This window comes from Ophidiomyces ophidiicola (genome assembly GCF_022830035.1).
Source record: "Ophidiomyces ophidiicola strain CBS 122913 chromosome Unknown scaffold_7, whole genome shotgun sequence".
In the NCBI taxonomy this organism is placed as follows: Eukaryota; Fungi; Ascomycota; class Eurotiomycetes; order Onygenales; family Onygenaceae; genus Ophidiomyces; species Ophidiomyces ophidiicola.
Window position 1 is genome coordinate 690,252 of NW_026054647.1, and position 27,163 is coordinate 717,414.

The window sequence follows — 27,163 nt, forward strand, 5'->3', positions numbered from 1 at the left end:
TCGGAGTACATAATGCCTAAAAGAATATCATAATGACCTGGTGGAAATATCAATTCGATCTTATATCTCGCTCGTTATCGTTAATCCTGCTACTTGCCTATGCCTATTGAACCTGCCCACGTCTCAAGCATCCAGTCTTCGAGATCGAGAATACCTGTACCATCTAATTGGCCTCCACCACAGCCACCTAGTCCTTCGACGCACAGCAATGAAGCTCAGAGAGACCCGGAATTCCAACCGCCTCCGGGCTTGGATCTTAGTAAATATGACCGAGGCTGGCGGAAGATAGTCCGCAATTTTACTCCTTCGTACGCCTTCGTTATCCTGAGTTGACAATGAACAACTTTAGCTAATAGCTTCTTTTGCTCATAGGTGGTTTACTGTCGTTATGGGAACCGGCATAGTTTCTATTTTACTCCATGACTTACCGTACAATGGCATCTGGCTGTACTGGATTTCAGTTGGTATTTTTGGACTAAATGTGCATCTATTTTGCCTCGCCCTAGCCATATCCACGTTGCGATATACTCTTTATCCCAAGATATGGATGGTCATGATAAACGAGCCATTCCAGGCCATGTTTCTTGGGGCATTCCCCATGGGATTCGCAACAATCATCGACATGATGGTCTCTGTTTGTGTTCCAGCCTGGGGTTCCTGGGTTGCCGTTGTTGCATGGGGATTTTGGGTTGCTGATTCCGTAATCGCAGTGCTCTGTGCTTTATGCCTGCCATTTCTTCTGTAAGTTTCCTATGTTGAGAACTTGTTTTCGATGGTTCTGCTCTGTGATCGATCGTTGTCACGTTTCTAGAATGATACCTGGAAAACAAATCGAGTTGTCCTCAGTGACTGCTGTATGGCTGTTACCAGTCATAAGCACTATCGTTGCGGCGGCGGCAGGCTCCGTGGTTGCGAATTCCTTACCCAACTTGCAGATGGCAGTCTGGACACTCATCAGCAGTTACATTTTATGGGGAATGGGAATCTGCCTCTCTATGATGATTTTAACGGTGTATTTTCAGCGTCTAGCAATGCATAAAATTCCGCCTAAAAGCGTAATCGTGAGTGTATGTTTACCACTTGGGCCAATGGGCCAGGGAGCTTATGCGTTAGTATCCATTTTTCAGAGCTTGGTTGGTCCAACGTCTGCTGACATTGAGAAACTGTGTATTTCTTTAGAATCTTGAACCTTGGTGTTGGCGCAAAGAGAATCTTTCCAATAACCAAAACATTGGACCCTTCTTCTGGGGTGTTACTTGAGTCTATTGGATTTGTAACTGCCTTAGCCCTATGGGGGTTTGGGCTTGTTTGGCTATTCGTTGCTGTCGTCTCTCTTATACGATGCAAACGGTTTCCCTTCACGATAGGATGGTGGGGCAGTATTTTTCCGCTGGGGGTGTATTCGAACGGAACAGTCCTTTTATCGAAAGTGATTCCATCTAAGTTCTTCAAAATCGTTGGAACGGTATGTACAAATGCGGGAATTTTGGCCTGATCAACTTTGGTTCTGATTTTGGATAGATTATATCGGTATCGGTTGTCATTCTGTGGCTCATTGTGACAGCTGGCACTATAAAGGGTATTGTGACCCAGAAAATATTCTATGCACCTTGCCTTAGCGACCTAAGGGTTAGCAAAAGTCAGCGACGCTCTGTGGCGAGACGCCTCGACGCCGGTTAAAATTTCGCCCCCCCTTTGTCTGAGATGCTAGTTAAACAAGATCTGCAAAGGCATAGTAATTCTGCCACACAAGAATATATCAGCGGGAAAGAAATTCCAAATACAATATACGTATGTGCGCAGCCGAAAATTAGGGCCTTTCTGGCGTACCATGGCCATGTGAGACAACGCAACCTACCTATCGGAGAATGTTGAGGCAATCAAAGGCCAGGACGGCTCTCTTCTGATATTGATCATATCCCGTAGCTATTGTTGTTAGTAGGGTAACATACTGCGAGCATGCCAAAAAAGTAAAGCGATAAATAACGATAAAATAGAGAAATTAATATAATCATCCCAGGTGGTCGGGGCTGAAATTTCCCACACTATCGGGTCTATTATTGCAACGCAAAACATGACGCATATAAAGATCAATTGGCAACGAGATATTTGGAATGCTGTAGAGGCAACCAAGCGCCGTTTGTAACGTATAGGGCGGCTTCCGGGAGGGATGTCATTGCCGAGAATCAAAGGGTGTCTATGGCTCGAGCAACTTCGAAGCAAGTAGCCGTTGAAGATGCGGCCAGCCGACAATCATATTAACAGGACGGGCTGAGAAAATGGAAAAAGGTGGTTGGGCATTCTGGCTTTCGCACCACCAGAGCTTGCAAGCAATGGTTGTCTCAAACAGATTCAAGCTTCTCGGACGCCCCCAAGCACCTAAGGTGACTTAAATTGGTGCTTAAATCGTTGGTCAAGGGTCGTCTGACACTCACATCCCCCGCAAATCTAGCCGTAAAAGCTTTGATTAGCGAATCCTTATAATATAAGCGTCTCACGCCGTGTGGCCAGTTACGGTCATGGGATCGTTCTGGAAGAATCTTAACCACACAAAAAGCAGAAGTTTGCTTATCTCTGTTGGCTAACTAGCGCTGCAACCTAAGAATCCGTTACGGGGCCACCAGCCGACGGGTACCCCGGTCTTGAAACAGATCGATCCTCGATGTCACAACAAACTGGCCGATAGCGGGTGGTGGTGATGGCCGTGACAGGTGGATGCGCCCGAATTTCCAGTCAGCTCGAAACAAATAATGAGCATCCCCAATTAACAGAGCATTATTGTGTCACCCTCAAGGTATCGCATGGGCGCGGTAGCTTGCCCGCAGCGCTTCGCAGAGCAGAATAATAACTACCCAATTAAGAGTCTCATGACAGCTCGCACTTGTCGCCTATCCAGTGACGAGGCTCCATTACCCGAGTCCAGCCACCATCCAGAAAAGCCAATTGTCCCGTAACTATATACAACAGTGGAAGGTTAATGGCTTGCTGCAATTGATGGGGAGCTGCTGGCGGTTTTGTAGATGTGAGGAGTGACATCTGTCATTTCGCTTGGAATCCAGGTGAGTGAAAAGCCGTGCCGCGTCAGAAACTGCCCGCTCGGGGTCTTAATTCGAATATCCCCGACTCGGCTGTCCCGCTGGCGCGCTTGTATACGGAATAAAATCCCGAAGTCCCGTATACACACACGTGTAAGGCAAGATTGCGAAATGAAAAATCAAGCATTTTCTTCCGCAAAGGCCCGGAACTAAAAGGGGAGTGTCTGTGTGTGCATATACATAGCCATGTACCATCAATTGAACCTGCCTGGTTAATCAACAGATGGGTAGATCGTAGAGAGAGTAATGTAGGTGACGGGCTGCAGAGGTCCAAGTCCGAATCGGGCTTGAAGACACGCCTGCTATACATACTCCCGTGATGGCGCCACAGACGGGTACTTTCTGCTGCTTCCTGCGAGATGGCGGGCTGTTTTCCCGCGTGCTTGCTCGAGAATCGTCTCATGGCTTCGTATTATTAACGAGTTAACGCGGTCGGCAAGCAAGGTAGGCTCGATTCATTTCAATCCTAGCTAGAGGCCATTGCAGGCTGCAGGCCAGCCGACGGGCAGTTCGAGTGTTCCAGGGTATCCTCTACTGCCAGCCCAACATCAACACCTCTCATCGATTGGATTCACAAAACGTGAAGACACAGAGTTGGGATAAGCTTTTACCGCCGAGAAACCGCCTGGCCATCTCGTCGCCAAGTCGCAACGATCACTGGAAAGCTGAACTGGCGAGTGGGTCGACATGAATCATGCGAGAGCGAAGAAAAGCTTCTGTTTGCAAAAAAAAAAAGGGCTTCTAAAAATACGGAACGCTTGCTTCTGTCTCGTCTCCTGCATCCGCTCTGGCTCTGAGGCGGGATCGGCGGTGGCATCACATAAAGCCTACGCGCCTTTCAACACCTCGCAGGCCTGTGGCTGGCACGTCTGGTTATGCAGCTGCTCTCGGGGTAATTCCCCCATCCCCCCGGGGCGCCATTGGTCCCCAGACATGAATGCGAAGCCCGATAGGCGAATGTTGCGAAAACACCTTCGGCACGCCGCTCTGGGAAGGTCGGTGTTTTCCAACCCTGGAAGCATCTTGCTCTGCCCTTGGGCCGCCATGCCCGCCGTTCACCGCTATGATTGGGGCGTGTGAAATGACGCTGCATCGAGTAATTTGACAGAAGCTTCATCGAGTCCCCCGAACAAGCGGCTCGTAGCGTTTCCTCCCAAGCCTTGGCTTCGGAAGGGGTGTCCCAGCAGCCATCAGGGATTGAATCTTTCTAGAAACCTGCCTTGTTCGGTGGGAGGGCTTACGAGGTATGTCACTTGAAACATTCCGCCAGCAGGCCAGCACCCAGCTCTAGTGGTTCAGCACGAAGCCGGCGTTGACCGGGGAGAGGGAGCTACAGCCGTGGTGGTCTCGTGGTCCCCGAGATTCGAAGATTCATTCGACAGCAGTGGCTCGTCGGAGCGCAAATGAAAATTCTCCGCTCCTTCGCTCCGTTCGCCAGCTCCAGAGTTTCATTTAACTCAAGAGGCTGACGACCAGCCTACCAAGTCCTTCGTTACACTAACGGCACAACCCCTGCTGAGTGCTGGGGCCGGGCTTAGTGCGATGCGGTGGCCACTGTAACCTTGAACCCTCCCCGAACCCTGGGGCAGTCGCATGGGGGGAGAGGTATCAGTACTTCGTTCCGGGCTGAACGAATGCAGCCCATCGTCTAGGCCCTTGATCTTGCTCCCGTTAATGCTGGGCGTCAGGCCTGGAAAACTCTGGAAAAAGCCGGCCATATATTTGCTTATCAGTATGCAGCCATCACGCTGGGATTTGCTGGGGGCTGCGTGTGCGTTTGGATCCGCGGATGTTTTCCTTGTACGACGCGCAGCGACGATCCTGGATTCAAGTGTCGGCGAGCGACATAAGAATAGCATCCAGGCATGGACAGGACGTACGGAGTATACATACGGGGTACGAGGTCTTTCTGTCCGTGAATGCGCGCTGGCCGGTCCGCCGCCAGTTCCTGCAGCCGTAGGACAGAAATGCCTCCCGCGATGTCGCCCAACCGTCGCTAAGAATTCAATAGTCTTGTGAACGGCAAGCTAAACAGAGGATCCCCCAGTCTCAGCGCTGGCTTTAATAAACAAGCCTGGTATGGCCGACCAATCGTGGGGTTGCCGCACCCCGGTCGAGATGGCTGGTGCACAGAGCCACATGTATGTATCTGTACCTTCTCCGTCTCTCCATTCCACTGGGTGGAAACAAAATGCCGCGCAGGGGTGTGATCGAGAGGGGAAGGCCGGATTAGCGTTGATGTTGCAGCGTCCCAACTCTGTTGCCCCCTTACCGTATCTCCGCTGCAAGCAGTAATAATGCAATTTATATCGGGCGGGCGGACTATATAGGGATGATGCGCGCCTGCCTTAAGCCAGAACCTAAAGAGAAGGGCTCTTGCTTCCCTTTCGCCGCCCAACCTCATCGCATCCCCGGGGAAGACCTTGACGAGAGCGTGCGTGGCCACTCGAGACCTCCCGAGCATATCGGCGCACTCTTCTGGCCTGTCTCTCTAGGCGCTGCACATCGCCATGGAAAACTCAAAGCTGGAATCGACGCCTCCCTACGAGTCGCGGACGGAGAAGGAGGTTGATATCAAGGAGTTGAGATACGGTGAGGCCGCCGATGTCTATGGAGACTCGGAGGCTGCCGATCGATATGGTTATGTCTCTCGAGGGTGGGTTTCGGTTCACAATCTGCTAGCATTCAACCGGACTGTCGCTGATGGTAATTCATAGATTGAAATCGCGTCACATTCAGTTCATTGCTCTCGGAGGAACTATTGGTACTGGTCTTTTCCTCGGTATTGGACGTGCCCTTACTCAGGGTGGTCCTCTCAGTATCCTACTCGGTTATACCATGACTGGTTTTGCGATCTTTGGCATGGTAGGAATAGTGCTGCATAGAAACTTATTATAAAACGATAGCTGATTGAGTCTAGATGATGTCTCTTGGAGAAATGGCAACCTGGCTTCCTCTTCCCGGTGCTATCCCCCAGTTCTGCACCCGTTATGTGGATCCTGCCATGGGCTTCGCTGTTGGATGGAATGTGAGCAGAATCCCTTCCACTCAGAATAGTTGACATGCAACAGTCTGGTTAACAATTGTGTAGAACTGGTACCAATGCTCCATTACGCTCTGCGTCGAAATTGCTGCTGCCTCCGTCATCATCCAGTTCTGGAACGGAGCAGTGCACATCAACGTTGCCGCCTGGATTTCTCTTCTCATCGTTTTGGTTCTGTGCCTGAATGTCTTTGCTGTCGCTGTGTACGGTGAAGCTGAGTTTATTTTCGCCAGTATCAAAATCGTCACCATTGTCGGCTTGCTTCTCCTTGCCCTCATCATCGACCTGGGCGGTGTCGATGGTGACCGCCGGGGATTTAGATACTGGAAAAACCCCGGAGCGATGAATGTGTACAAGGGAGAGGGCGCGAAAGGGCGCTTCCTCGGTTGGTTCTCAACTCTCGTCAACGCTGCATTTTCGTTCGGTGGCGTGGAGATGGTGGCCTGCGCGGCAGGTGAGGCCGCAAACCCCAGACGCAACATCCCCAAGGCTGTACGACGAGTTTTCTGGCGTATCTTGTTTTTCTATGTCCTTGGGTCCCTGGCAATCGGTGTCCTCGTCCCGTTCAACGATGAACGTCTTTTGGATGCTCAGGAGAAGGATGCGCCTGGTGGTGCTGCCTCCCCATGGGTCATTGCTATCTATCGCGCTGGCATCCCGGCATTGCCTTCGATTATTAATGCTGTGATCTTGACTTCTGCTTCTTCGTCCGCCAACGCTTTCTTGTACACTGGAAGCCGATATCTGTATGCCCTTGCTCAAAGTGGACATGCTCCAAGATTCCTTTTGCAGTGTACCAAGTCGTAAGTGGCCTTTGAAACATCCTATATTTCTTAGACTCTAACCCTTCTTGAAAAACAGTGGCGTGCCGATTTACTGCGTCCTTATCACCGCAAGTATCTCGTTGATCACATACCTGTCTTGCACGGCCGGTTCCAACGTGGTGTTTATCTGGTTCCAGAACCTAACCACAATCGCCTCCCTTTTCACCTGGTGCTCAATTTGCGTTGCCTATATCAAATTCCACGCTGCACTAAAAGCCCAGGGCGTCGACCGCAATACCCTGATATTCAAGACACCATTCCAACCATACACCGCTTGGGTGTCTCTCATTTACTTCAGTATTATCATTGTTTTCAATGGTTTCTATGCCTTCATTCCATTTTCTGCTCGCTCGTTTATCACGGCATACATTGGTATCCCTATTTTCTTCGGCCTTTATATCTTTTGGAAGATCTTCAAACGCACACCGTGTGTGTCTGCTGCCGACGCGGACCTCTTCACAGGAAAAGCTGCCCTGGATGCCGTGGAGTGGCCAGCAGAAAACCCGCGAAATTTACTTGAAAAGATATGGTTCTGGATTGCATAGTGGTCTGTATATCGTGGGTTGCATTTTCACATGGTGTTAGCACCGTTTGCGATTGATATCGCATTGGTGGTGTAGTTAACAAGCTGCAGATTTCCTGCCCATTTATTTCACCTCGACTGTTTTATGTATTTGAAAGCCCCCCTTAGATAAAATCAATAATGAAATATGAACCGAGAAGTTATGTGAATGCTGGTGTTGTGGTAGCCCTCCTGGAAACCATTATTCTTCCAGCGAAATCTCCGGGTTACGGAGAGTAGTCAATCTGTTGGCGGGTCCCTACCGGGCAGGTGGTCCACAGGTGCTCTAACCGGTAAATACTGGCTCCAAACACTGGAGTTACCAGTATGCAACTGGCTTAATGTGAGTTGAACTGTCTCTAGGTCTTGCACAGTGGCTCAGCAGGTCTTGACCTTGTATAATCAGGTTGGGTTACTGGATGCTGCTAGAACTATAAGGAGATTCTGGAATGTAGAAACTGTACCAAAATAGTCACTTTTAAGGATACTTTGGTGTGGTGAGATGGCAGGTGGTATACCGTTTTACTATCTGATTGCTAGTCAGAATAACGGAGTACTCCGTAAGAGCGTTGCTAATGTTGAGTGGCAGGTATTATTGCAGCTATGAAAAACTACCGAGTGGAGTTTTAGCGCGCGGCACGGCAGTTTCCTGGCCCGACAGACGCCTGGCACGTGATTCAATACCTTCGCCATAAATACGTAACTACGTAACTACAGCCCAGCTCCCTTTCCCACCTGGGACAACAGAGTCGATCCGAAACCAAATTTAGAGACCCCACTTGAATCAAATGCCTTTGGAACTTTATTGCCATGTTAGTTGTTTGAAATCCATCTTTTCTTCCCCTCCTAAACCATCTGCCACTGTTGTTGCTGGTACATTTGGTGTCCGAACCCATGCCGCTGGACATCGTCTAGGAATGGCCAGCGGTGACCAAGTGTAACCGTACCAATCTTCTGGCAGTTTTGTTCTGTTACCTCATGGTACCGGGAATGAGACGGCGCGGGCATTTCACCGAAGCGTTCGATGCTTCCGGCCTCAGGGACAACATGAACAATTGTGCAGTTGGCTCATTTCTGACCTTTCCAGTCGCCGCCAAGATGAACTAGGGGGGCGTCTTCCCATACCTTGACCAACTAACTATGCAAGGAAGTCTGGAGTTTGTTTTTCTGTAGAGAAGTACTCCGTACTCACTCTTAAATTTCGAAGCATCTGGCATTCTTAGGCCAAATTAGATTCCTAATACGGACTTACTTCTTTTTCTGTATAGTACTTATAGAATTCGCATGAAAATTTTGTTAACATGAATGATAACCGACGTTTATGCCCAGAGCTAACCTTCAGACGCCAACCCGTAGTTTGCCCACCAACCAACCAGCCTTGAAGAGGGTATCAGCATGCCATAGAATAAACAAGAAAAGAGCCCTTCAACGCCGCAATCAGCCGTTATCGAAATGTACCCTGTCCCGCCTAGTGGCCCCACTTAACAGAGCCATGAAAATTACCATGCATGCCATTATTCACTGCCACCTGGAACATTCTTGAGAATTTCCCAACCATATTCCCGCTCGGGCTTTTCGGGTTCCATACCAAGGGCGTTACGAAGGGCGCGCACCTCGTTCTGGAGGCCAGCGACGATACGGATAGGAAGCTCGTCCTCCTCACAGCGCATACGATAGGCGGTACGGATCATTTCTGAACATCGCAAAGTTTGAGCATGCCAGTAGTCCTTCTCCAAACGGCTCTCAAGATGGGCGTCTTTTTCATCCTGGAGGATTTTGTTATAGTGACTTTTCTGGGCCAGGAAATGGTCATTGATGTTGCAACAGTAGGTGCGAATCTGTTCAGTCATAGTTCCGACGGCATCCTCGTACTCTCCAATAAGTTTCATGTTCTCGTCCTGCTCATATTTCAAGATATCGATAATCCGTTTCTGCTTGGCGACTTCGTTCTCAAGGTCCGCGATGCGAGCAGCTGAATAGTAGTGAGCTAAATACAATAATGCCTTTACTCATAAGTTGATACTTACAAGTGAGCTCTCCATTGACGTTTTGCAAGCTGGGAAGAGTACCCTCGGCGGCGGCGCGTCGCTGAACCCGACATTAGTACAAGTTAAGTTTTTTATGTGAGAGAGCGTTCAAAAGTAAATGATAAACTTACTGCAATTTCCTCACTGGCCCGAATAATGTTTCTAGTGGTGTCGCGATTGTGGGCGAGGACCTCACTCAACTCAGTGATCATTTGATAGACATAATTGAGATCCATTTCTTGTCCAGCATTCATAGGCATTCCTGAGTTCATGTCCGCCATTCCGCCAGCCATACCGTTCGGAGCGGCGTGAGGGTTGCCTGCAGAAGAGCCTGGGCTTGGGCGCGGAATATTTGGCATATTGGCGCTGTTGTGGCTACCAGCGTTGTCGAAGAGACCAGAAAACGCGGGGCCGGTGCTAGGACCAGTGCTCGGGATATTTGCGTTGTTGGAAGTGTTGGTTGAAGCAGACATAGTCAGGTTAGCCAATGCGGCGTCAAGTACTGGAAGCTGTTCCCGTGCTTCGCGTTGAACTTGGATGTCGCGTAAAGTTTCACGGCTGACCCCTAAGTAACCGGCGCGAAACTGCTCCAGATCTTCTTGGGTGACCGAAGCACGGCTACGACGGTGGCGCCGACGGAAAGGCTCCCCCGAAACAGAGCTACTGGAGGAATCCACAGCAACGTCGGGATCGAAGACAGGAAAGGCTATCAATGCATTTCCATCATTAATTGTTCCAGAACATATTTAAAGAACAGAAGAAGTCAATTTATTCACTGATGTTGCACTCACTTTCTGGACCATCATCATCGGCCATTTTGTTTATCCGAGCCGGTAGCTTGTTACTAACCTGCCCAGGTTACCTAAAAAGGCTCCTTGCAAGGCAGAACAACAGTTTAGGGTTACTGGAAGTCAGGATGTAAGAATAGGGCTGGGATGTGCAGAGCTGTGATGGAGAAATGTGATGGTGGAAATGAGAGAGGGATACATGGTTAAGTGATATTTATATTGAACATCGCTGACTGAGCGCACATACATACTACATGCAGTGTCGGCGTCAACAAGAAGCTATCAGCTGCTGCTCGGCAGCAAGTAAAAGTATTCACATATTTTGCTATAGTGTACAGAATGCATCTATGCAGTGCTATCTTTAATTGTATTGACCCTTCGGGGCAATGGGGTTGTATCCGACAGGTTCACAAATACGGAGCTCGTAATCTCGAATAGCGACTCCTTGAAACCAGCAGCCTTGACGATAGGTGAGCGTGACCCATTTCTAAGGCGATTTCCAAGACGATTTCGTGGGTATGCCTGCGCAGTATTTCGGCTTCTGGAGTGGGGGTTTTCTATTTGTTGGTGGAGCAAAAAGTGCGGTCGGACGTCTATCTTTTCTAGTACGTTCCTAGAAATAGAGATCCCGTAGATCTTGGTGGGGATCTCCTATTATGTGAGAAATTCCTGCTGCATTCCAGCACACTAAGCCCACGTAGGGGAGAGGTATTTGACCGTCCGCTACGGACACGCGGAGCGACGAACATGGGAACGTCCTCAGGTCATATCTAAAATGTTGGCTAATTTTGCGTCCATATCGACCGAAGTATTGGCCTCCTTATTCATGATGCCATCTTGTGGTTCGATTTGATTTATCCTACCGGCTACTTTTGCCAGAAGCATTCTCATTCGACCCAGCTCAGCGGCCAATTGGCCATCCTTTGTGACGAGGTTTTGCTGGATGTTTGTTTTTGGTTCCCTAAAGGGTTCTAGCAAATTTCTTAATTGTTTATACTGAGCTAATCGCCGTTGATGTTGCTTCCGCGTTGTGGTCAACGAGATGAGTTCCGTACGCAACTGTTTGTACCTATATATATTTTACCATCAAAATTCGTTTTTGGTGCGTAAATAGCTGTGGAGAGATAATCGATTACCTTTCAATGGCACTAGCATCAACGTTTTCCCCTATCCACTCTGTTGGAAGCCTTTCGATACTCCTGCCTCTGAGTTAATTCGGGAATCCTAGTAACCCAGCGAATTCTTGTACATACTCTGGAGCGGTAAGATCACTTCCTTTTACCAGCACAAACTCATGTATATGTTCCTCTCCTAGATCGGGATCAACCGCATTTAAATAGAGTCTCTCAATCTGCTGCGAAACATGATGAACTGCCTGGGTTGAGAATACGGATCGCGTGTGCTGGGAAAAAGCGACATTGACTATATTCATCAGCGAGCTGGAAAAAAATGATATGGAATAGACTTACATTTCTGCAATACACCTTCTACCGTTTTGTCGGAGATATCGTGTTCAGTCTCCGGGCCATAGTCTCGCCATTCTTCTGACGGCTCTAATGGAGTAGATAGCAGCCGTACTTGATCCCGAAGGAATGATAATTTTATTTCTGCAATTGTTCTTGTATGAGCCATAGTCAATTCTATGGCTCTTGGCTAGTTCAGCTTTAAACGCGTCCTTGTCGCGTCTCGAACGATCTCCTTGGATGGTTTCCAAAAGCCATACATCACGTGATGGATTTGGTTTTCCGTAGATGGCATCGATGCAGAACATCAAGATAGACGGAGATAGACATTAGTGGCTTGAAAGTTATTTTGGATTGTCGATACAGAATACTAGGTTACAGCCCGTGCCCAAATAATCATGTAGTTAGCTATTAGGCAGTTTGGAGGGTAAGTAAATTCCGCGTTGCTTAACCTCGGCAGAACTTGGCTTATCCAGCCGAGCTGGACAGATAAAACAATCATAACGCCAGCATTATTCTCTTCGTTGATGACGAAATTCTGGATTTCCCACCTACGCAATGACTGCTACCAACCGCCCAAAGGGCTTACTTTTTGATATCGGAGGTGTCTGCGTATGTTCCCATCCTGACCACCATCCAGGTGCATCACTAATATGAACAGGTTGTATCTCCATTTCAAGCAATTCTTGACTACGAACTTGCAAATAATATACCCGTTGGATGGATAAACTACGCCATCCAGAATACATCTCCAAATGGCGCATGGCATAGAGTAGAGCGAGGAGAGGTCGAGTTGGGCCCTCGATTCTTCGAGGATTTCAATAGTGACTTTCAGCATCAACATTTATGGGAGGCATTTCAGGAGCAGAAGAACAAGAAAAACCCTCAGGCATCATCCACATCATCGACAACATCTGCTCACCTTCCTCTTCCTAAAGTTGATGCGGAATATATGTTTTGGGAAATGATGCGCGTGGCACGGGAGCCAGACCCGTACATGTTCCCCGCACTCAAGAAGCTCAAAAAGTCAGGAAAATTCATCCTGGGTGCATTGTCAAATACAACCATCTTGCCCGAGGACCACCCGTACAGCAAGAGTTCGGCAACGAAGGACGTCAAGACGGCATTTGATTTCTTTATTTCCAGCGCACACTGTGGACTAAGGAAACCAGACCCGAGGATTTATGAACTTGCGATGGATAATATGAGACAAATGGCGGAGAAGAGGGGCTTGGACGGGATTGCACCCGAAGACGTCGTGTTCCTAGACGATATCGGCATTAATTTAAAGTGGGCGAAAAAAGCGGGCATGAAAACGATCAAAGTTAACCTGGGCAAGACTGATGACGCCGTAAGGCAACTGGAGAAATACACCGGTATGAGTCTGTTGGATAGCGGGGATAAAGCCCGGCTATAGGTGCTTGATAGCATGTATTGAATGTTCTTATGGCGTTTAAAGTCCAGTAATTCTATCAGCGGATAATGGTTGAACGATAAAATAGAATAATAATAAAGCGATACGGCATGATAGCATTTGGTGGTGAATCCTCCGTTGTGGTGTTGGAGAGTCTTGGTCGTCGCCGACCCCAGTGTTGACTTTGGCTTTGGCTGATTTAGCGAAGATGCCCACAAAAGCATCGCCAATTCTCCCGGCTCAACAACTCTTTTTCCTTTTCTCATCAGTCGACCACCCCGAACGAAATTTTGCCAATTTAACGGGTAGCATACGTCCGGCAAGATGGTAAGTTGAAATTGCCTGCTATGGCATTTACTTTACTATTCACCGTGCTGCGGGGCAGCGAGTTTTTGCAAGATGCTTCGGAGTGATGAAGAAATGATCTGAAGCGCAAATTGCTGACTCGGGGGTTTCTGTTCTCTAGCCTTTCACAAAGCTTGTCAAGAACAGCGCTTACTACAGGTGAGTACAATTGTTTTTCCTTTTCAGATGTTACGGCTTGGGCACGCGATACTGATGTGCAATCTTTGTTAGCCGTTACCAAACCAAGTTCAAGCGTCGCCGACAGGGTAAAACCGATTACTATGCCCGTAAGCGATTGATCACCCAGGCGAAAAACAAGTACAACTCGCCCAAGTACCGGCTCGTCGTTCGCTTCACCAACCGTGACATCATCACCCAGATCGTCACCTCCGAAATCGAGGGTGACAAGGTCGTCTGCGCAGCCTACGCCCATGAGCTCAAGCGCTACGGCATCAAGAATGGTCTTACCAACTGGTCTGCTGCTTACGCTACCGGTCTCCTCCTCGCCCGCCGCACCTTGAAGAAGCTCGGTCTGGATGAGGACTTCGTCGGTGTTGAGGAGCCAGAGGGCGAGTTCACTCTCACCGAGGCTGCTGAGACTGACGACGGCACTCGTCGCCCATTCAAGGCCTTCCTCGATGTTGGTCTGCACCGCACTTCGACCGGTGCTCGTGTCTTCGCCGCCATGAAGGGTGCTTCGGATGGTGGTATCTTCGTTCCTCACTCCGAAAACCGCTTCCCTGGCTATGACATCGAAACCAAGGAACTTGACGCTGAGGTTCTCCGCAAATACATTTTCGGTGGACACGTTGCAGAGTACATGGAGGGTCTTGCTGATGACGACGAGGAGCGCTACAAGGGTCAATTTCAGAAATACCTTGACAACGAGTTCGAGGCTGGTGAGCTCGAGGACATGTATACCGAGGCTCACAAGGCCATCCGTGAGGATCCCTTCAAGAAGGACGATGAGGCCGGCCCCCAGAAGAGCAAGGAAGAATGGAAGGCCGAGAGTCTCAAATACCGGGCCAAGAAGCTGACTCGTGACGAAAGGAGAGTTCGCGTCCAGGAGAAGATTCGGGAATTGGCATAAGGGAGTTGACTGCCTGAAGAACAAAAAACGAATAAAAGGAGACTTTGCAGTTATTTGGCGTGTTTCCGCCGGTAGTGGCTTGATGGGCTATGTATTGTTTAAACGGAGTTTGAGCCATGGGTTCTGGGTCTCAGGGGAATGAATAATGTGATGATATTTTCCATTCTGCAGAGCCATTATGGCCCACTCAAGCAAGAAAGCCATCATGTCATTTGTCTACCACCAACAATCAAATTTCTTTTACCCAATCCCCCTCACGCACTACATTGGTAACCTTCGATCAAACGTTTCCAGTTTCCCCTCACCGCTTCTTTCCAGGCATGTGGCCCTCGTGTGGAGTCGTCTCCTGACCTCAGAAGCTGGCATTACCCTGGGGTGGGCTTCCGGCGCTATATGCCGTCTTGCATGTAAAACAGTCCTCTTGGTACGTTTTCCGTACGGTGCAACACCCAAAACAGATTACTCGTTCTGGAGGTTGGAGTCTACATTTCTGAGTTTAACGACCTGAACAAGAACTCTCGACCACAATTATTGGCATTCCATCAATAATAGAAAAAGTGCAAACTGTCGTGAACCAAAAAGACGCAGAATTATTATCTCGGGGGTCAAATACAGTATCCATTTTTTAGTTAGACTTATGCTAAGAGGTAGAATGAGAGTGGTTCCTTATGATATATGACAAAATCTTTCAAAGAGATACATCAGTGAAGAGCTACTTGAATTCAGGACCTTTACATTACATTGTTTTCATATTTTGCCCAGGTTTGTTCACTTTCCTTTTGCAGATCATGTACTAGTACCAAAAGTATGGAAACTGCCACGTCGAGGGGCTGTGTGTGCTCAGATTGTGAATAGTTGATGGCCTGCTTCGTAACATCTGGGTAGGAAAGTAAGTAGATGCTAGTAGAGGCCCATACTAGACAGTATGTAAAGTCTCAAGACGGCAATCAAGATACCTATAAGCTATGATTACCCTCTGGTCAACAGGTAGCATGTCAGCATTACAAAATCAAAGGGCAGGGGAAAATAAAGCTTTCCATTTGACAAATCAAAAATTCTAGTTTTTTGATGGTGCTAGAGGCTGTTAATCGGCATCTAGAATAGCATCGACATCTAGGATTCTGCAGTAGGCAGAATATAAAGCATGTTACAGTGCAGTTCCAGCAGGCACAACACCCATTGTTCAGATAATATTCTTCGTGGAAGAATATTGAAATCTGCCTACCATCTTCAAGAATAGGTAGGGCAGCGTTGCAAGTATCGCCTTTGAAAAAAAGAGAAAGCTGTGGTATCAACAGTTTGCTCTAGGAAGCAATTCATTTCAAGGGATAATCCAAAAGGCAATGCCAGCATCACACATAGTTAGTGCAACCTGGGGTAGCATCATCATCTGCAGGAGAGGCTGCAACATTTATATTGAGCAAAGTGCGCCGAGATGCAAGGAAGCAGATAGTAGAAGCTCTTGCCTCCTTTAAACAGCGGTCATAAGGACCTTTCCTCTGACGTCGATATTATGCTTGAGGCCCGGGGTACTCTATACCTAGCCATATAGTCACTGTAGGAAGTGGATGCCATGCTAGTGGTCGTTCTTGGTCATTCCTTTCATAGGCTGCAGCAGACATGCATAGGCGCCCAGATGGCTCCTGACACGGGAAGTTGAGCCATCGCCGAAGCAAAAAACGCACCACTGGCCCCTCCCAGCTGAAATAGCGCGGTAATTTACCGGCGATGAAAGACCGGCATAGTGTGTCCGACAGGTTTCGGCGGCCGAAATACGGCGTAATGCGCGGTATGCTAGAACGGAAGGTATCGCCTAATCCTAAATAGAGCTAGCGCGTAAAATACGCGTACTGCGGATATGTAATCACCCGGAATAATATTGTTCCGCCGGTCCGGTGCATGCAAAAATCCGGGGAAGAAGAAAACAAGACATGGAAATGAGAGGGGGCTGGAGGCCAGACAGGAGCTCAAAGGCAAGCTGAGCTTAGTAGCGTAACTAGCGGTAGGGAGCGAAACTCTGCCTCCAGACAGCTGCTGGCGTGCGCAAGGCTGATCGCGGGCGCCAAGTTTGACTGGTGGTTTTCGTCATCCCGGCCACGCCCGCCTCAACGCTCCAACTGGTTCGTGAGCCGGCCGTCTCCAGCACAGAAGAAAGAAAAAAAAAAGGGTCCAGAAAACAACGCGCCGCCAGTCCATGGTTCGCACAGGCTCGAAGAAAATCCGCCAACCGGGGAGCCAGACGTTGTTCATCGAGCCTGACCTGCCGCGGGCCTAAAACGAGCCCTGGCTGAAGCTTCAACGCTTCCTTTTGGCTGGCGAAGCGACTCCCGTAACTAATAGCCTCTTCTGTGTGCAGCTCCTCTCGCTTTCCATCTCACCGCAGCCACTGAGTTTTTCCTCTTGACCGACACGGCTCCCAGGCAACGTTTCTTCTTTTTCCAGAAAATGCCCTCGCGCTCAACATAATGCTCTGCAGTGCCACCGTACGTGACTTGCCATGGACAGTTGCGCTCCTCGTCTCCTGATGGCGAATTCGCACCCAGCCTGAGCCCTTGATATCGCAAGACGCCCTCGACGACCAGTTATACCTCCTCGGAGCACAGTCATACGCGGAGTCGCTGTCTGTTCTGTCCGTCCTTTCTTTTGCCTTCGTCGCCTCGCCGCTTTTGTTGAAATAAACATCCCACGCGCCTCCATAGACTAGCTGCCATCAATGAATGCGAAAATGGAGGGCGCAGACACGGTAGATGTGAGCTGGTTGCATCATTCTCAGAAAGGTACGTGTGTCCGAAAAAAAAAAAATTCCTGGAGTCATGTGGGCTGGGATCATCTTGAGTTCCTCTTTTCCTCCCCGATGTTTAAACCGCCCATTCAAAATGCTAATTCGGAGCTTTTTTTCTCTTTAGATAATCTCGTCCGGACCAAATCTGCCCCCTCCAAAATCAGCCATGAACCACCTGCCGCTGCCCCAGACTGCCCGATACCCGAAGGAAAGCCAAAGCCCCCTCAGAAACCTGACAAAAGGGACCGCGCAGCTTCCACTACGGCCTCACAGACTGTAGCTGCACCTGGTCGTCAGACTGCGAAGGCAAAGAAAGATGCTTCAGTGTCAGATGAAGTCAAACACACTCCTTCTCAGCCCTCCCCATCGATTTCGCCGTCCACCAAATCTCCAAGCCCCAAACCTGGACCCTCTAGCAGAAGAAACTCCTGGATCTCCAACTTGAGCTCCAAGTTTAGCTCAGGTTCGACACCTCCCTCCCCTGGTCCAGCAAAGGAGTCGGCCAGCACCGCAAAGGCACAGCCACAAGCTCCTCGCACCGAGCTTTTGAACCCGTTTGGTGCCGCATTTTCTCCAAAAGATAGCGAAAAGGACGGCCATTCAGGCGCATTTGGCTCCCACTCGCCTAAGAATTCGTCTTTCCTTCACGCTGCGTTTCGAAAATTGGCATCGGGCGGTGGAGGATTGGGCCGCACAGCACCCCATGGAGGAGGCATCTGTCAACGCCGTGTTATGAATGTAGATCACAGTCGGGACAGGTGCCAAATTCCAGAGCTGAACCAGGCAAAGCTTCGTCGCGTTGCGTTCTGTGTGGACGTTGAGATTGCCGGAGTATCGCGTCGGTCTTCTGATGATGATGACGCGAAGTCAAATAAAGGCGAACCGAACAATATCGAGAAAAACAAGGCTAGGGAAAACCAGGATCTCAAGGCAGCCGAAAGATCGGAGGCTGCTTCTCTCAAAGCCGCGAATCATGCTCCGTCATCCCCATCCTTGACGGGAATCGCCGACAATGCGCCACCTCAGGATTCGCCGACGATAAATGGAAATAAACCCCCAGCCAAAGAAACGACGCGAAAACAAGAAAAGAAAAAGAAATCTGAGGAAGAACGAAAAGAGCGAAAGGAACGGAGACGGAGATTGGCTGAAGAGAATGGCAGTGTTCCTCTCCGTCTGGACCTTGACGACTCGAGCCAGTCACCCTCACCTCACCGTTTTCAACGAGGCCAGGATCAGCCAACAACAGACCCCGTAAGGATATATCGAAGATGTTGTCAGTTACGAGAAACCGGTATACTCAAGAAGCTTGTTGAACAAATATCATCGCCGTCCTCAGCACTTGCAGAGTCTCCAGGCACCGTCGGTGTCCTCGACCTTACTGGGTTCACAATGTCTTTCCAAGACATCGTAACCTTTAGTGATTGGCTTGCAATCGTTCCCGTTCGGAAACTAATATTACAAAACTGCGGGTTAAGTGACGAAGGCGTTCGTGTTATTCTCGCTGGCTTGCTCTCTACAAAGTCTGTTGAAGCCGCCAGATTGGCAAGGAACTCCAGAAGAAAGGGTGTGAACAAACTTGGGAAAGCAGAAAGATATGGTGCCATTGAAAAATTATCACTGAAAGATAATCCAAAAATCGGACCGGAAGGCTGGCGATACATCAGCCTTTTTATCCACATGTCGCGTTCTCTCAAGGCTATCGATCTCTCAGGAATATCATTTCCTTCACCCCCTCCACCAACAAACAGTCCATCATCTATGGTAAAATCTGCCAGCCCAGCTGCGAATGTCACGACCTTGTTTTCCAATGCTCTGGCAAAACGACTTGCAGGAAGCCGCCTAGAAGAATTGGTTCTGAGTGAATGTAACCCCTCTACTGAAGACGTCGAGAAGATTTGCACTGCGGCACAGTTGATCAAATTACGGAGATTTGGCCTTGCAAACAACAACCTAACCAGAGAAGGCCTTGAACACGTCATGCAGTACTTCAACGCAGGTGTCTGTGAAGGCCTAGACCTGGGCGGTAATGACTTGAACGAACACATAGACCTACTCATCTCAGCTTTTCAGAAAACATCTCCCCTCACCGCTCTTAGTCTGGCGGATTGTGCGCTTGTCCCTAAATCACTTTGTGACTTGTTCCAGGCCCTGATAGGGCTGCCCAATTTCCGATTCATTGACCTTTCTCATAACCCCAGCCTCTTTACCGTTCAGCCCGATTCTCTTAGCATTTTACGCCGCTATCTACCAAAATTTCCAGAGTTGAGACGGGTGCACCTTGCGGATGTCGAACTTACTTCTGAAAAGGCTATTGCTTTGGCTGAAATTTTACCGGATTGCCCAAAACTTTGTCACATCAGTATTCTTGAGAACACGGCCATTCAGACCCTGGCTGCAGCTAAGGATGCAGCTACTCAAGAAGAAGCCTGTGCGCTCTATGCTTCGTTTATGGCCGCCGTTCGAGTGTCGAAGACTCTCATTGCAGTGGATATCGACGTGCCCACCGTTGATAATAACGAAATAGTCAAAGCTCTAGCATCGCAAATAGTTGCATATTCCCTCCGCAACCTTGAACGAGGAGAGCTTGCCGAGCAACTGTCAAGCCCAGCGGATGGCCAAACTTCTGAGAAAGACATTGTTCCTATTCCCGATATTCTCGCCCATCTTGTCGGCCCCGCAGATGACGATGAAAGCATTGCCGTTGATGACGGAACGCTAGCACCAGATGAAGACTATGTGATCGGAGGTACTGGTGTCGTTAAAGCACTGGGGGTCTGCCTAGGCAACAGAGATTACGGTGGGACTGATACTGCAGGCGACCAATCACCTATACATAGCGGCACGTCCACTCCGCTCAGACGAGTTAGTCACGTCCCGGTAAATAGAAAGTCACGGGATATGTCCAAGAACTTGCTCAATGCAGCGAGAAGGATACGCGTGCGACTACAGCCAGCTCTTGTTCGTGAGGACAAGGCTGGCAATGATGTTAATTATCGTGAGTATACTGTTCTATTGCCTGCTGCTGAAGTGAGTTCTAACTAGTATCACTAGGACGATTGCAATTCCTGGACATCACATTACAAAGGATGATCCAGCGATTCGAGGATGAATTTCCCGATACTCGTCTTCCTGCCGAACCCGACTCTACCATGGATGCTAATTCGGCTATGGAGTGCTCCAATCCCTCTATCGACCAAGACAAGAGCTCCGACGTTGACGAACATGCGGACAGAGGCCTGAGCTCAGAGAACGGCCGTTTAGAGGATGACGAGGTTGACAGATATGCTGTTCGCTTATCGCGGACAAGTTCGAATACGTCACTTCACTCTCGTGCTCTGACTTCAGAGGAAGGCCGAGTCCTTCGGCTCGGGCAGCGACTTGGCCACGATATTTTCCAGTCAGAACTTGATAACGGCGATGGGGGTGTTTCACAATCCCCGCCTAATATCGCCGAGTTACGGAGGAAACTCGAACGGCTTCGCAGCAGCGAATCCGATTCAGAGTTACACAGTGGAGAATACCAAGATGCCTTGGAGACCAACGAAATTCTGGAACAGATGGGCACTTCCAGCCTTGAAGATCTAGTGGAATTGCAGAAGCATGACCCCGAAGCCCTGGCAGAGTTTAAGGATAGCCAAATTGTTGCATTGATTAATGCTGGCCTCAGAAGCCCTAGGTAAACTGTTGTTGTGTTCTTCATAACGAGGATGGAATTTTCAATTTTGTTTTATACCATTGTATAAACTTTGGAATTAGTTCCAATCTATATAGGATGAGCACTGTTCAAGTTTCTATGTGCTTTATGACGTTGATTATTGTCTTTGTGCATTTCTACTTTTGGATCAGTATATATAGGTGCACATAGCCAGGGACACTTTTGTATATATTTGATGTATGATCATGATTTCATGTTTTTTCTCCATTTAGCAAGTTTAGTGCTTTGATACCATATAACTTACAATCCTTATTCACACTCATACAATCCATATCTGTATTATTATTTTAACAGACCAACACCGGCTCTGCCTACCACCAAGCCTTAAAGTCCCCTAGGAAAGGCTGTGGAAGCACGAGCATTCAGCCTAACACACCCCCAAAGTCCTTTATCCAAGTCTTTTGAAGGTATCTGCTGTTCTCCATATATATATATATATATATAGTCCAGGCCTGATCCACCACAAGTACAGCACTCAACTCTCTCTTGCTTCCCCAGGTCATCTGGGTCTTGCGCCGGCTTAAAGATATCTCAGCCGCGGCTCCACAAGCAGGTTGGTCGAAACGTAAGGATAGAGATTTCTCCCGGGGTTTCTATCGATGAGATAGTCGATAAGCCGCTTTATGGTCTCGTTGTCCCTATATCTGTCCCATGACACTCGAACTGGCAAGCGATTCACACCTCTACCCCTAGCTTCAGCAAGCACCCCATGATTGGTACCATGAATGGCGGTAATGACATGTGTGTCATGTGGTTTGAGATGCTTAGGGTGATGTTGGTGGCTTATGTAGTCATAAAGCGACCCCTTCACAATCTCTTCGTTCGTCGGCATCATGACCCATAAGGCGTCATGGAAAGTGATCTTCTCAAGGCCATGGTAGAAGGTAGAAAAGAACCCACGCTTCCTCCGGCGTGGTGCGCGAGCAAAGTATTCCACAAATTTCTTAATGAAGGCTTTGGGGGAAAGCAAGGGGCCGAGCTCTCGCTGATCCGGGTCTTTAAAGTTGTTATATATGAACAATGACTTCAATTTATGGCAGGTTTCAAGGATTTCAAAAAGCTCGTACTAAAGAGTAAAAATGTCAGCGAGCTTGATATGACATAGGGGGAGATGATGCCTGCTTTTCTGATCGTAGCTTTTGTGCGACCAGTCACTAGAAGGAAATGAATAGAACAGGCGGCACTTACCAAGTGATCTGAGTATGCAACTAACCCAAGTTCTTCCAAGTTAGGACAACTACTAGCAGCTGCTTGAACATTGTGCATTGTTTGATTGCCAGGAGGTAAGAAAAGGGTTCGAAGCGTGTGCCAATGCTGCACACAGAGCTGGGATACTCTAAGATCTGCAGAAAGATACTGAAGAAACAATCGCCTCATACCCCCAAAAGATTGCAAATAATGATATATCCCTTCGCCTGGCTGATCAGTCATGAGAGTCGTGAGTGCGACCCTACGGCTCCGCAAATTATCCCACAAATATAAGTTGACCGGTGAACCAGCCACAAAGCTAAAGCTTTGAATGGTGGAGAAATCAATAGCCTGAAATAAGGATGCAAGGTCTGTTTCACCACATCCATATATACCCAAGTGTTGAAGCCGTAACGGTTGCCCACTTTCAAGAAGCTCACGAAGCAAGGGCGGTAAAATATCAGCTATAGGAGTCTCAAACGTTTCATCCATGGGGAGCGGCCGACTAAAGTGGAGGCTCAGCTCTTTCAGTTGGTAACGTACTGAAAGAATAACGCGACAAATAGTGTCTATACTGTCTAGATCATGGATGTTGAAAAAATGAAGAGACTGGAGCTTACTTAAATTGGCCCCGCGAAAGTCAAATGGTGCGCGCTTAAACAGAGAGCTAAGCTTATAGCGACATAACATCAGCCCGGCATTGAAGGAAATGGACGTCAGAGGAAGAGAAAGCAAAGCATTAAAAAGGCTGTCGGATGGCCGGAACCCCGAAAGCCATCTTTGATCATGTTAGTACCTGCTACTTTATCATATAGGAGGCTCACTGACTCCAGTTCGGTAAGATTGGCCATCTGCCGTACGGCTACCCCCAGCACATTATTCACGAGGACAGGCACAGGACCTTGAATACCGGTAGACCGGGAAACAAAGTTGGCATAGGGGCCAAGGTCATTTGCTTTATTCTCCCCAAACGTGCATTCACCACAAATGGTGAGCTTTTGGATCCAGTGGCACTGGTTTTGGGTATTGGATACCAGGCCTTGAAGAGCTTCGAGCCAGATTTCGTAATTGGGCATGCTATCCCTCACAGGCGCGAAGTTCATCAAGTCAACCTTGAGGATCATGTGAGAGTATAATCGGGGAACCATAGCACCGTTGAAACCTTTGGATACTTGGCTCAAGGCAAAGAGATCGGGCTGTGCAAGCTATGGAATCGAGCCTGGTTAATGGAACCCAAAAATGCGAAGAGCCGTGGCAAGGATCAACATACATAACTCAGGACATTTTCAAAGAGCTCGATTGGTATATTCGGAAATGGCATGTTGACGGAGATCACTCAGCGAGTGATGGGCCAAATAAAGAATCAAACGATAAAATCTCGAATGCAAAGGATGATTCAAAAAGTAGTAGAAGAGAGTGCCTGGCGAGCTTTGAGCGAATATATAAATTCCAGCCTTCTATTAGTGGACAACATTCTTGCAAGCAAGAGCGGAAAACTCCACGACAACACGAGACCTTATTCCAGTATGCATTGTATGAATATTCATACGTGTATATATACGCAATATTTTTGGCATAGCAGGAACACCGCCTCCTATCATGTCCAGATTTGGGAAACCGAGTATATGTACCCCCAAATCCTCCAGGGTATTGGAGGCAATAGCAATCATTTTGACTGATTCTAAATGTTTGTCTAGAGGGATGCCACTTTCACAAAGGGGGCCCTGTTGATCTCACAGAGAAAGCTGAATACGGAAGAACAAGAAACAAGGTTGAACATGACAAAGAAGCGAAGGGGTTGCCAGTTTGCTTATAGTTGAAAACTCCTTCGCTTCTTTGTCGAGACGAAGAGAAACATCCTTCATACATAAAAATATACTCCGTACAGGACTTTCTGAAATATACACATCATCCTAAGGATGAGAGTACCATTGTTCTCTTCTTCAAGAACCGATATTAGTTCTGAGATTTGTCAGGTATGGAGGTTGTCACTGGCATCGCCTTAAAGCTAGCAGCCTCAGATAAGGAGAAAACTCTCTTACATGGCAAATTGATTGGGTATTTCCAATTTGCAGAAAGATATTTGCCCTGATTGTCAAAGCAACCAAGACAATGATGGATTGTCTAATGTTGGAAGAAGTCATTACAGTAAGCAAAAATAACTTGCCAAATATGCCAAGATTGGCAGTTGACTAGTTACTTAGTTTGTTATTACATAAGCAGCATCCGCGGCTGGACCCTAGAGAGGCAAGCGGGCCGCCGTCACATGTAATCCGAAGGAAAGGACTTCAACTCTCTTCGACAACGACAATGAAGGCGCCGGCTGGGTGAGTCTGCAGACTGGCTGGCTACTTGCATTCTTTCAAGTCCGGGTACCCCCGTCGTTTGCTCAGGCACTATGGTTTTACAAACCAAACCTCTGCTTGCGGAGCGAGCAATTGGGAGACTTGCCTCGCAGCTGGCTAGCCAATACCTCAAGCATCGCAAAACGATATCCCGAGGCGTTTACCTGACTCTTTTTCTTGCACTCGTCAAACGCATTCATAATTCAATTTCGGAACAAAAAGCATCACAGCAAGCGGAGAAGAGGGCGCGACCCGGGACGCGAAAGTTTGATAATGGTGATGCGGAGGGCGCAGATGCTTCACCGCGCAAGAAGATCGGCCTAAATAGGGAGTTTTTTAGAAACTTGGCGCGTCTGCTCAGAATTGTGATACCGGGATGGAAGACCAAAGAGTTTAGGCTGTTACTAAGCCATTCTATCTTCCTTGTGCTTCGCACTTTACTGAGTTTGTATGTGGCAGAGCTCGATGGAAAGCTGGTCAGCAGCCTAGTCAGAGGGAGGGGACGGGAGTTCTTATTAGGTTTGGTTTGGTGGATGATGGTGGCAGTCCCGGCCACATTTACAAATTCCATGGTATTGTTTTCTTATCTCGAAGAATGTTATCCGGGTTTTTATACTGATTCGAGGCATGACCGGAACAGCTATCGTATCATCAGTGCCAACTTGCACTTCAGTATAGAAAGCGATTGACCGAATACGTCCACGAGGAGTATCTAAATAAGATGACGTTCTATACAATATCTGCCCTTGATGACCGAATAAAAAACCCGGACCAGCTTATCACCGTTGATATAGCCCGGTTTTCCAACAGTCTTGCTGAATTGTACTCTAATCTCGCAAAACCTATTCTTGACATGGCAATTTACAACTACTCGCTTTCAAAGAGTGTGGGTGGAGAGGGGCTATTTCTCATGTCACTACTCGTTCAATTATCCGCCAATGTGATGCGAGCTCTCACACCACCTTTTGGAAAGTACGTTGCAGATGAGGCTAAATTGGAAGGAGAATTCCGCTTCCAGCACACAAGATTGATCGACTACAGCGAGGAAATTGCCCTATATCATGGCCACGAGTCCGAGAAAGATACGTTGGACAAGGGATACTTCACTTTGATAAAACACGTTAACCGTATCCTCCGAAGGAGACTGTACCATGGGTTTATGGAAGATTTCGTTATTAAATATTTTTGGGGTGCTTTAGGATTGGTGCTTTGCAGCGTGCCTGTTTTCTTCAAGATTCCCGGTCAAGTTTCCTCTACTATGGGCGATCGCACTGAGAGTGAGTGGAGAAATACACTAAATATCAGTCGTTGGGACCTTTACTAATTCTATACCATTAGGCTTTGTCGTCAATCGACGCATGTTGCTTTCATCTTCCGATGCATTCGGACGTGTGATGTTCTCTTACAAGGAGATCTCTCAACTAGCTGGTTACACCTCACGAGTCACCTCTCTTCTTGATGTTATGGATGATATCTCAGCTGGCAAATTTGAAAAGAAACTCGTTTCTTCTGCGTCCACGGAGGGCCACGCAGCCGTCTTAAGCAAACGTGGAACAATATCCGAGAGCGAATCCATCGAATTCACGGATGTCCCGATAATTTCCCCTAATGGTGACGTACTTATTGAAAAGCTTTCATTCACTGTGCACCCCGGTGAGCACCTTCTCATTGTCGGCCCTAATGGCTGCGGAAAATCTTCTTTATTCCGAATTCTTGGTGGGTTATGGCCTGTGTATGGAGGAGTCGTGAAGAAACCATCCTTTGATGAAATATTTTATATACCACAACGCCCTTACTTATCACGGGGCACTCTACGCCAGCAGGTACTTTACCCAGATGGCGTAAAAGAAATGCATGAAAAAGGAGTTACAGACTCAGACCTCTACGACATTTTAACTATCCTTGAGATCCCATCTATTGTCGATAGACCGGGTGGCTGGGATGCGGAAGAAGAGTGGCGCGACGTGCTTTCCGGTGGTCTCCAACAGCGAATCGCCATGGCCCGTTTGTTTTATCATAAACCAAAATATGCCATTCTCGACGAGTGTACTTCTTCTGTTACTCTAGAAATAGAGAAGGTGATGTACGAAACTGCAAAGAAACTTGGAGTAACCTTGATGACCGTTTCGCATCGACGGAGTTTGTGGAAATATCATAAGAAGATTTTGCAGTTCGACGGACAAGGCCATTATGTTTTTACTGATTTGGACTGGAAGAGAAGGTTGAAACTTGAAGAGTATGTCGATATAAAACCTCTCTCTCACTTGGAATGATACTAACTTATAAAACCAACAGCGAGAAGGAAGAGATCGACCTGGAACTCCGTGCGGTTCCGGAAATCGAGAAGAGAATCGCCGAGCTTACTACAGCATAATACATGCGTCGCATAGTCATTTCGCTATTTGCATGGTACTCTGAAGATATGTACAGACAAAAGGCATATGGCGGGGGGTGGAGTATCATGTTTGCCACCTTCCATATA

General features: G+C 48.1%; 9 protein-coding genes across 9 annotated transcripts; 6 read left to right on the forward strand and 3 right to left on the reverse strand.

Moving 5' to 3' along the window:
- Positions 1-99: 99 nt before the first annotated feature.
- Positions 100-1,680, forward strand: SSU1_1 (Plasma membrane sulfite pump involved in sulfite metabolism; the record flags this gene model as incomplete). Its single annotated transcript, XM_049251713.1, has 5 exons — positions 100-308; positions 373-741; positions 812-1,108; positions 1,180-1,465; positions 1,522-1,680. The coding sequence occupies 5 exons, from the start codon at positions 100-102 to the stop codon at positions 1,678-1,680; spliced, it is 1,320 nt and encodes a 439-aa protein (XP_049109518.1).
- Positions 1,681-5,605: 3,925 nt separating this feature from the next.
- Positions 5,606-7,507, forward strand: LOZ57_002651 (uncharacterized protein; the record flags this gene model as incomplete). The annotated part of the gene is made up of 5 exons (XM_049251714.1): positions 5,606-5,751; positions 5,813-5,960; positions 6,016-6,123; positions 6,187-6,941; positions 7,000-7,507. 5 exons carry the CDS (start codon positions 5,606-5,608, stop codon positions 7,505-7,507), a joined length of 1,665 nt encoding a protein of 554 aa, XP_049109519.1.
- Positions 7,508-9,038: 1,531 nt separating this feature from the next.
- LOZ57_002652 (uncharacterized protein) lies at positions 9,039-10,367 on the reverse strand (the record flags this gene model as incomplete). The annotated part of the gene is made up of 4 exons (XM_049251715.1): positions 9,039-9,496; positions 9,552-9,612; positions 9,683-10,257; positions 10,343-10,367. The coding sequence occupies 4 exons, from the start codon at positions 10,365-10,367 to the stop codon at positions 9,039-9,041; spliced, it is 1,119 nt and encodes a 372-aa protein (XP_049109520.1).
- Positions 10,368-11,098: 731 nt separating this feature from the next.
- Positions 11,099-11,971, reverse strand: LOZ57_002653 (uncharacterized protein; the record flags this gene model as incomplete). Its single annotated transcript, XM_049251716.1, has 4 exons — positions 11,099-11,408; positions 11,476-11,538; positions 11,593-11,761; positions 11,809-11,971. 4 exons carry the CDS (start codon positions 11,969-11,971, stop codon positions 11,099-11,101), a joined length of 705 nt encoding a protein of 234 aa, XP_049109521.1.
- A 389-nt stretch (positions 11,972-12,360) lies between these two features.
- Positions 12,361-13,219, forward strand: LOZ57_002654 (uncharacterized protein; the record flags this gene model as incomplete). The annotated part of the gene is made up of 2 exons (XM_049251717.1): positions 12,361-12,414; positions 12,464-13,219. The coding sequence occupies 2 exons, from the start codon at positions 12,361-12,363 to the stop codon at positions 13,217-13,219; spliced, it is 810 nt and encodes a 269-aa protein (XP_049109522.1).
- A 321-nt stretch (positions 13,220-13,540) lies between these two features.
- On the forward strand, positions 13,541-14,651 carry RPL5 (60S ribosomal protein L5; the record flags this gene model as incomplete). Its single annotated transcript, XM_049251718.1, has 3 exons — positions 13,541-13,543; positions 13,683-13,720; positions 13,793-14,651. 3 exons carry the CDS (start codon positions 13,541-13,543, stop codon positions 14,649-14,651), a joined length of 900 nt encoding a protein of 299 aa, XP_049109523.1.
- Positions 14,652-17,376: 2,725 nt separating this feature from the next.
- MHP1 (Microtubules assembly and stabilization protein) lies at positions 17,377-21,113 on the forward strand (the record flags this gene model as incomplete). Its single annotated transcript, XM_049251719.1, has 3 exons — positions 17,377-17,428; positions 17,558-20,428; positions 20,485-21,113. The coding sequence occupies 3 exons, from the start codon at positions 17,377-17,379 to the stop codon at positions 21,111-21,113; spliced, it is 3,552 nt and encodes a 1,183-aa protein (XP_049109524.1).
- Positions 21,114-21,668: 555 nt separating this feature from the next.
- Positions 21,669-23,657, reverse strand: LOZ57_002657 (uncharacterized protein; the record flags this gene model as incomplete). The annotated part of the gene is made up of 4 exons (XM_049251720.1): positions 21,669-22,214; positions 22,337-23,114; positions 23,165-23,541; positions 23,607-23,657. The coding sequence occupies 4 exons, from the start codon at positions 23,655-23,657 to the stop codon at positions 21,669-21,671; spliced, it is 1,752 nt and encodes a 583-aa protein (XP_049109525.1).
- Positions 23,658-24,734: 1,077 nt separating this feature from the next.
- Positions 24,735-27,055, forward strand: PXA2 (ATP-binding cassette long-chain fatty acid transporter pxa2; the record flags this gene model as incomplete). Its single annotated transcript, XM_049251721.1, has 4 exons — positions 24,735-25,253; positions 25,322-25,958; positions 26,020-26,917; positions 26,977-27,055. The coding sequence occupies 4 exons, from the start codon at positions 24,735-24,737 to the stop codon at positions 27,053-27,055; spliced, it is 2,133 nt and encodes a 710-aa protein (XP_049109526.1).
- Between the last annotated feature and the right edge of the window lie 108 nt (positions 27,056-27,163).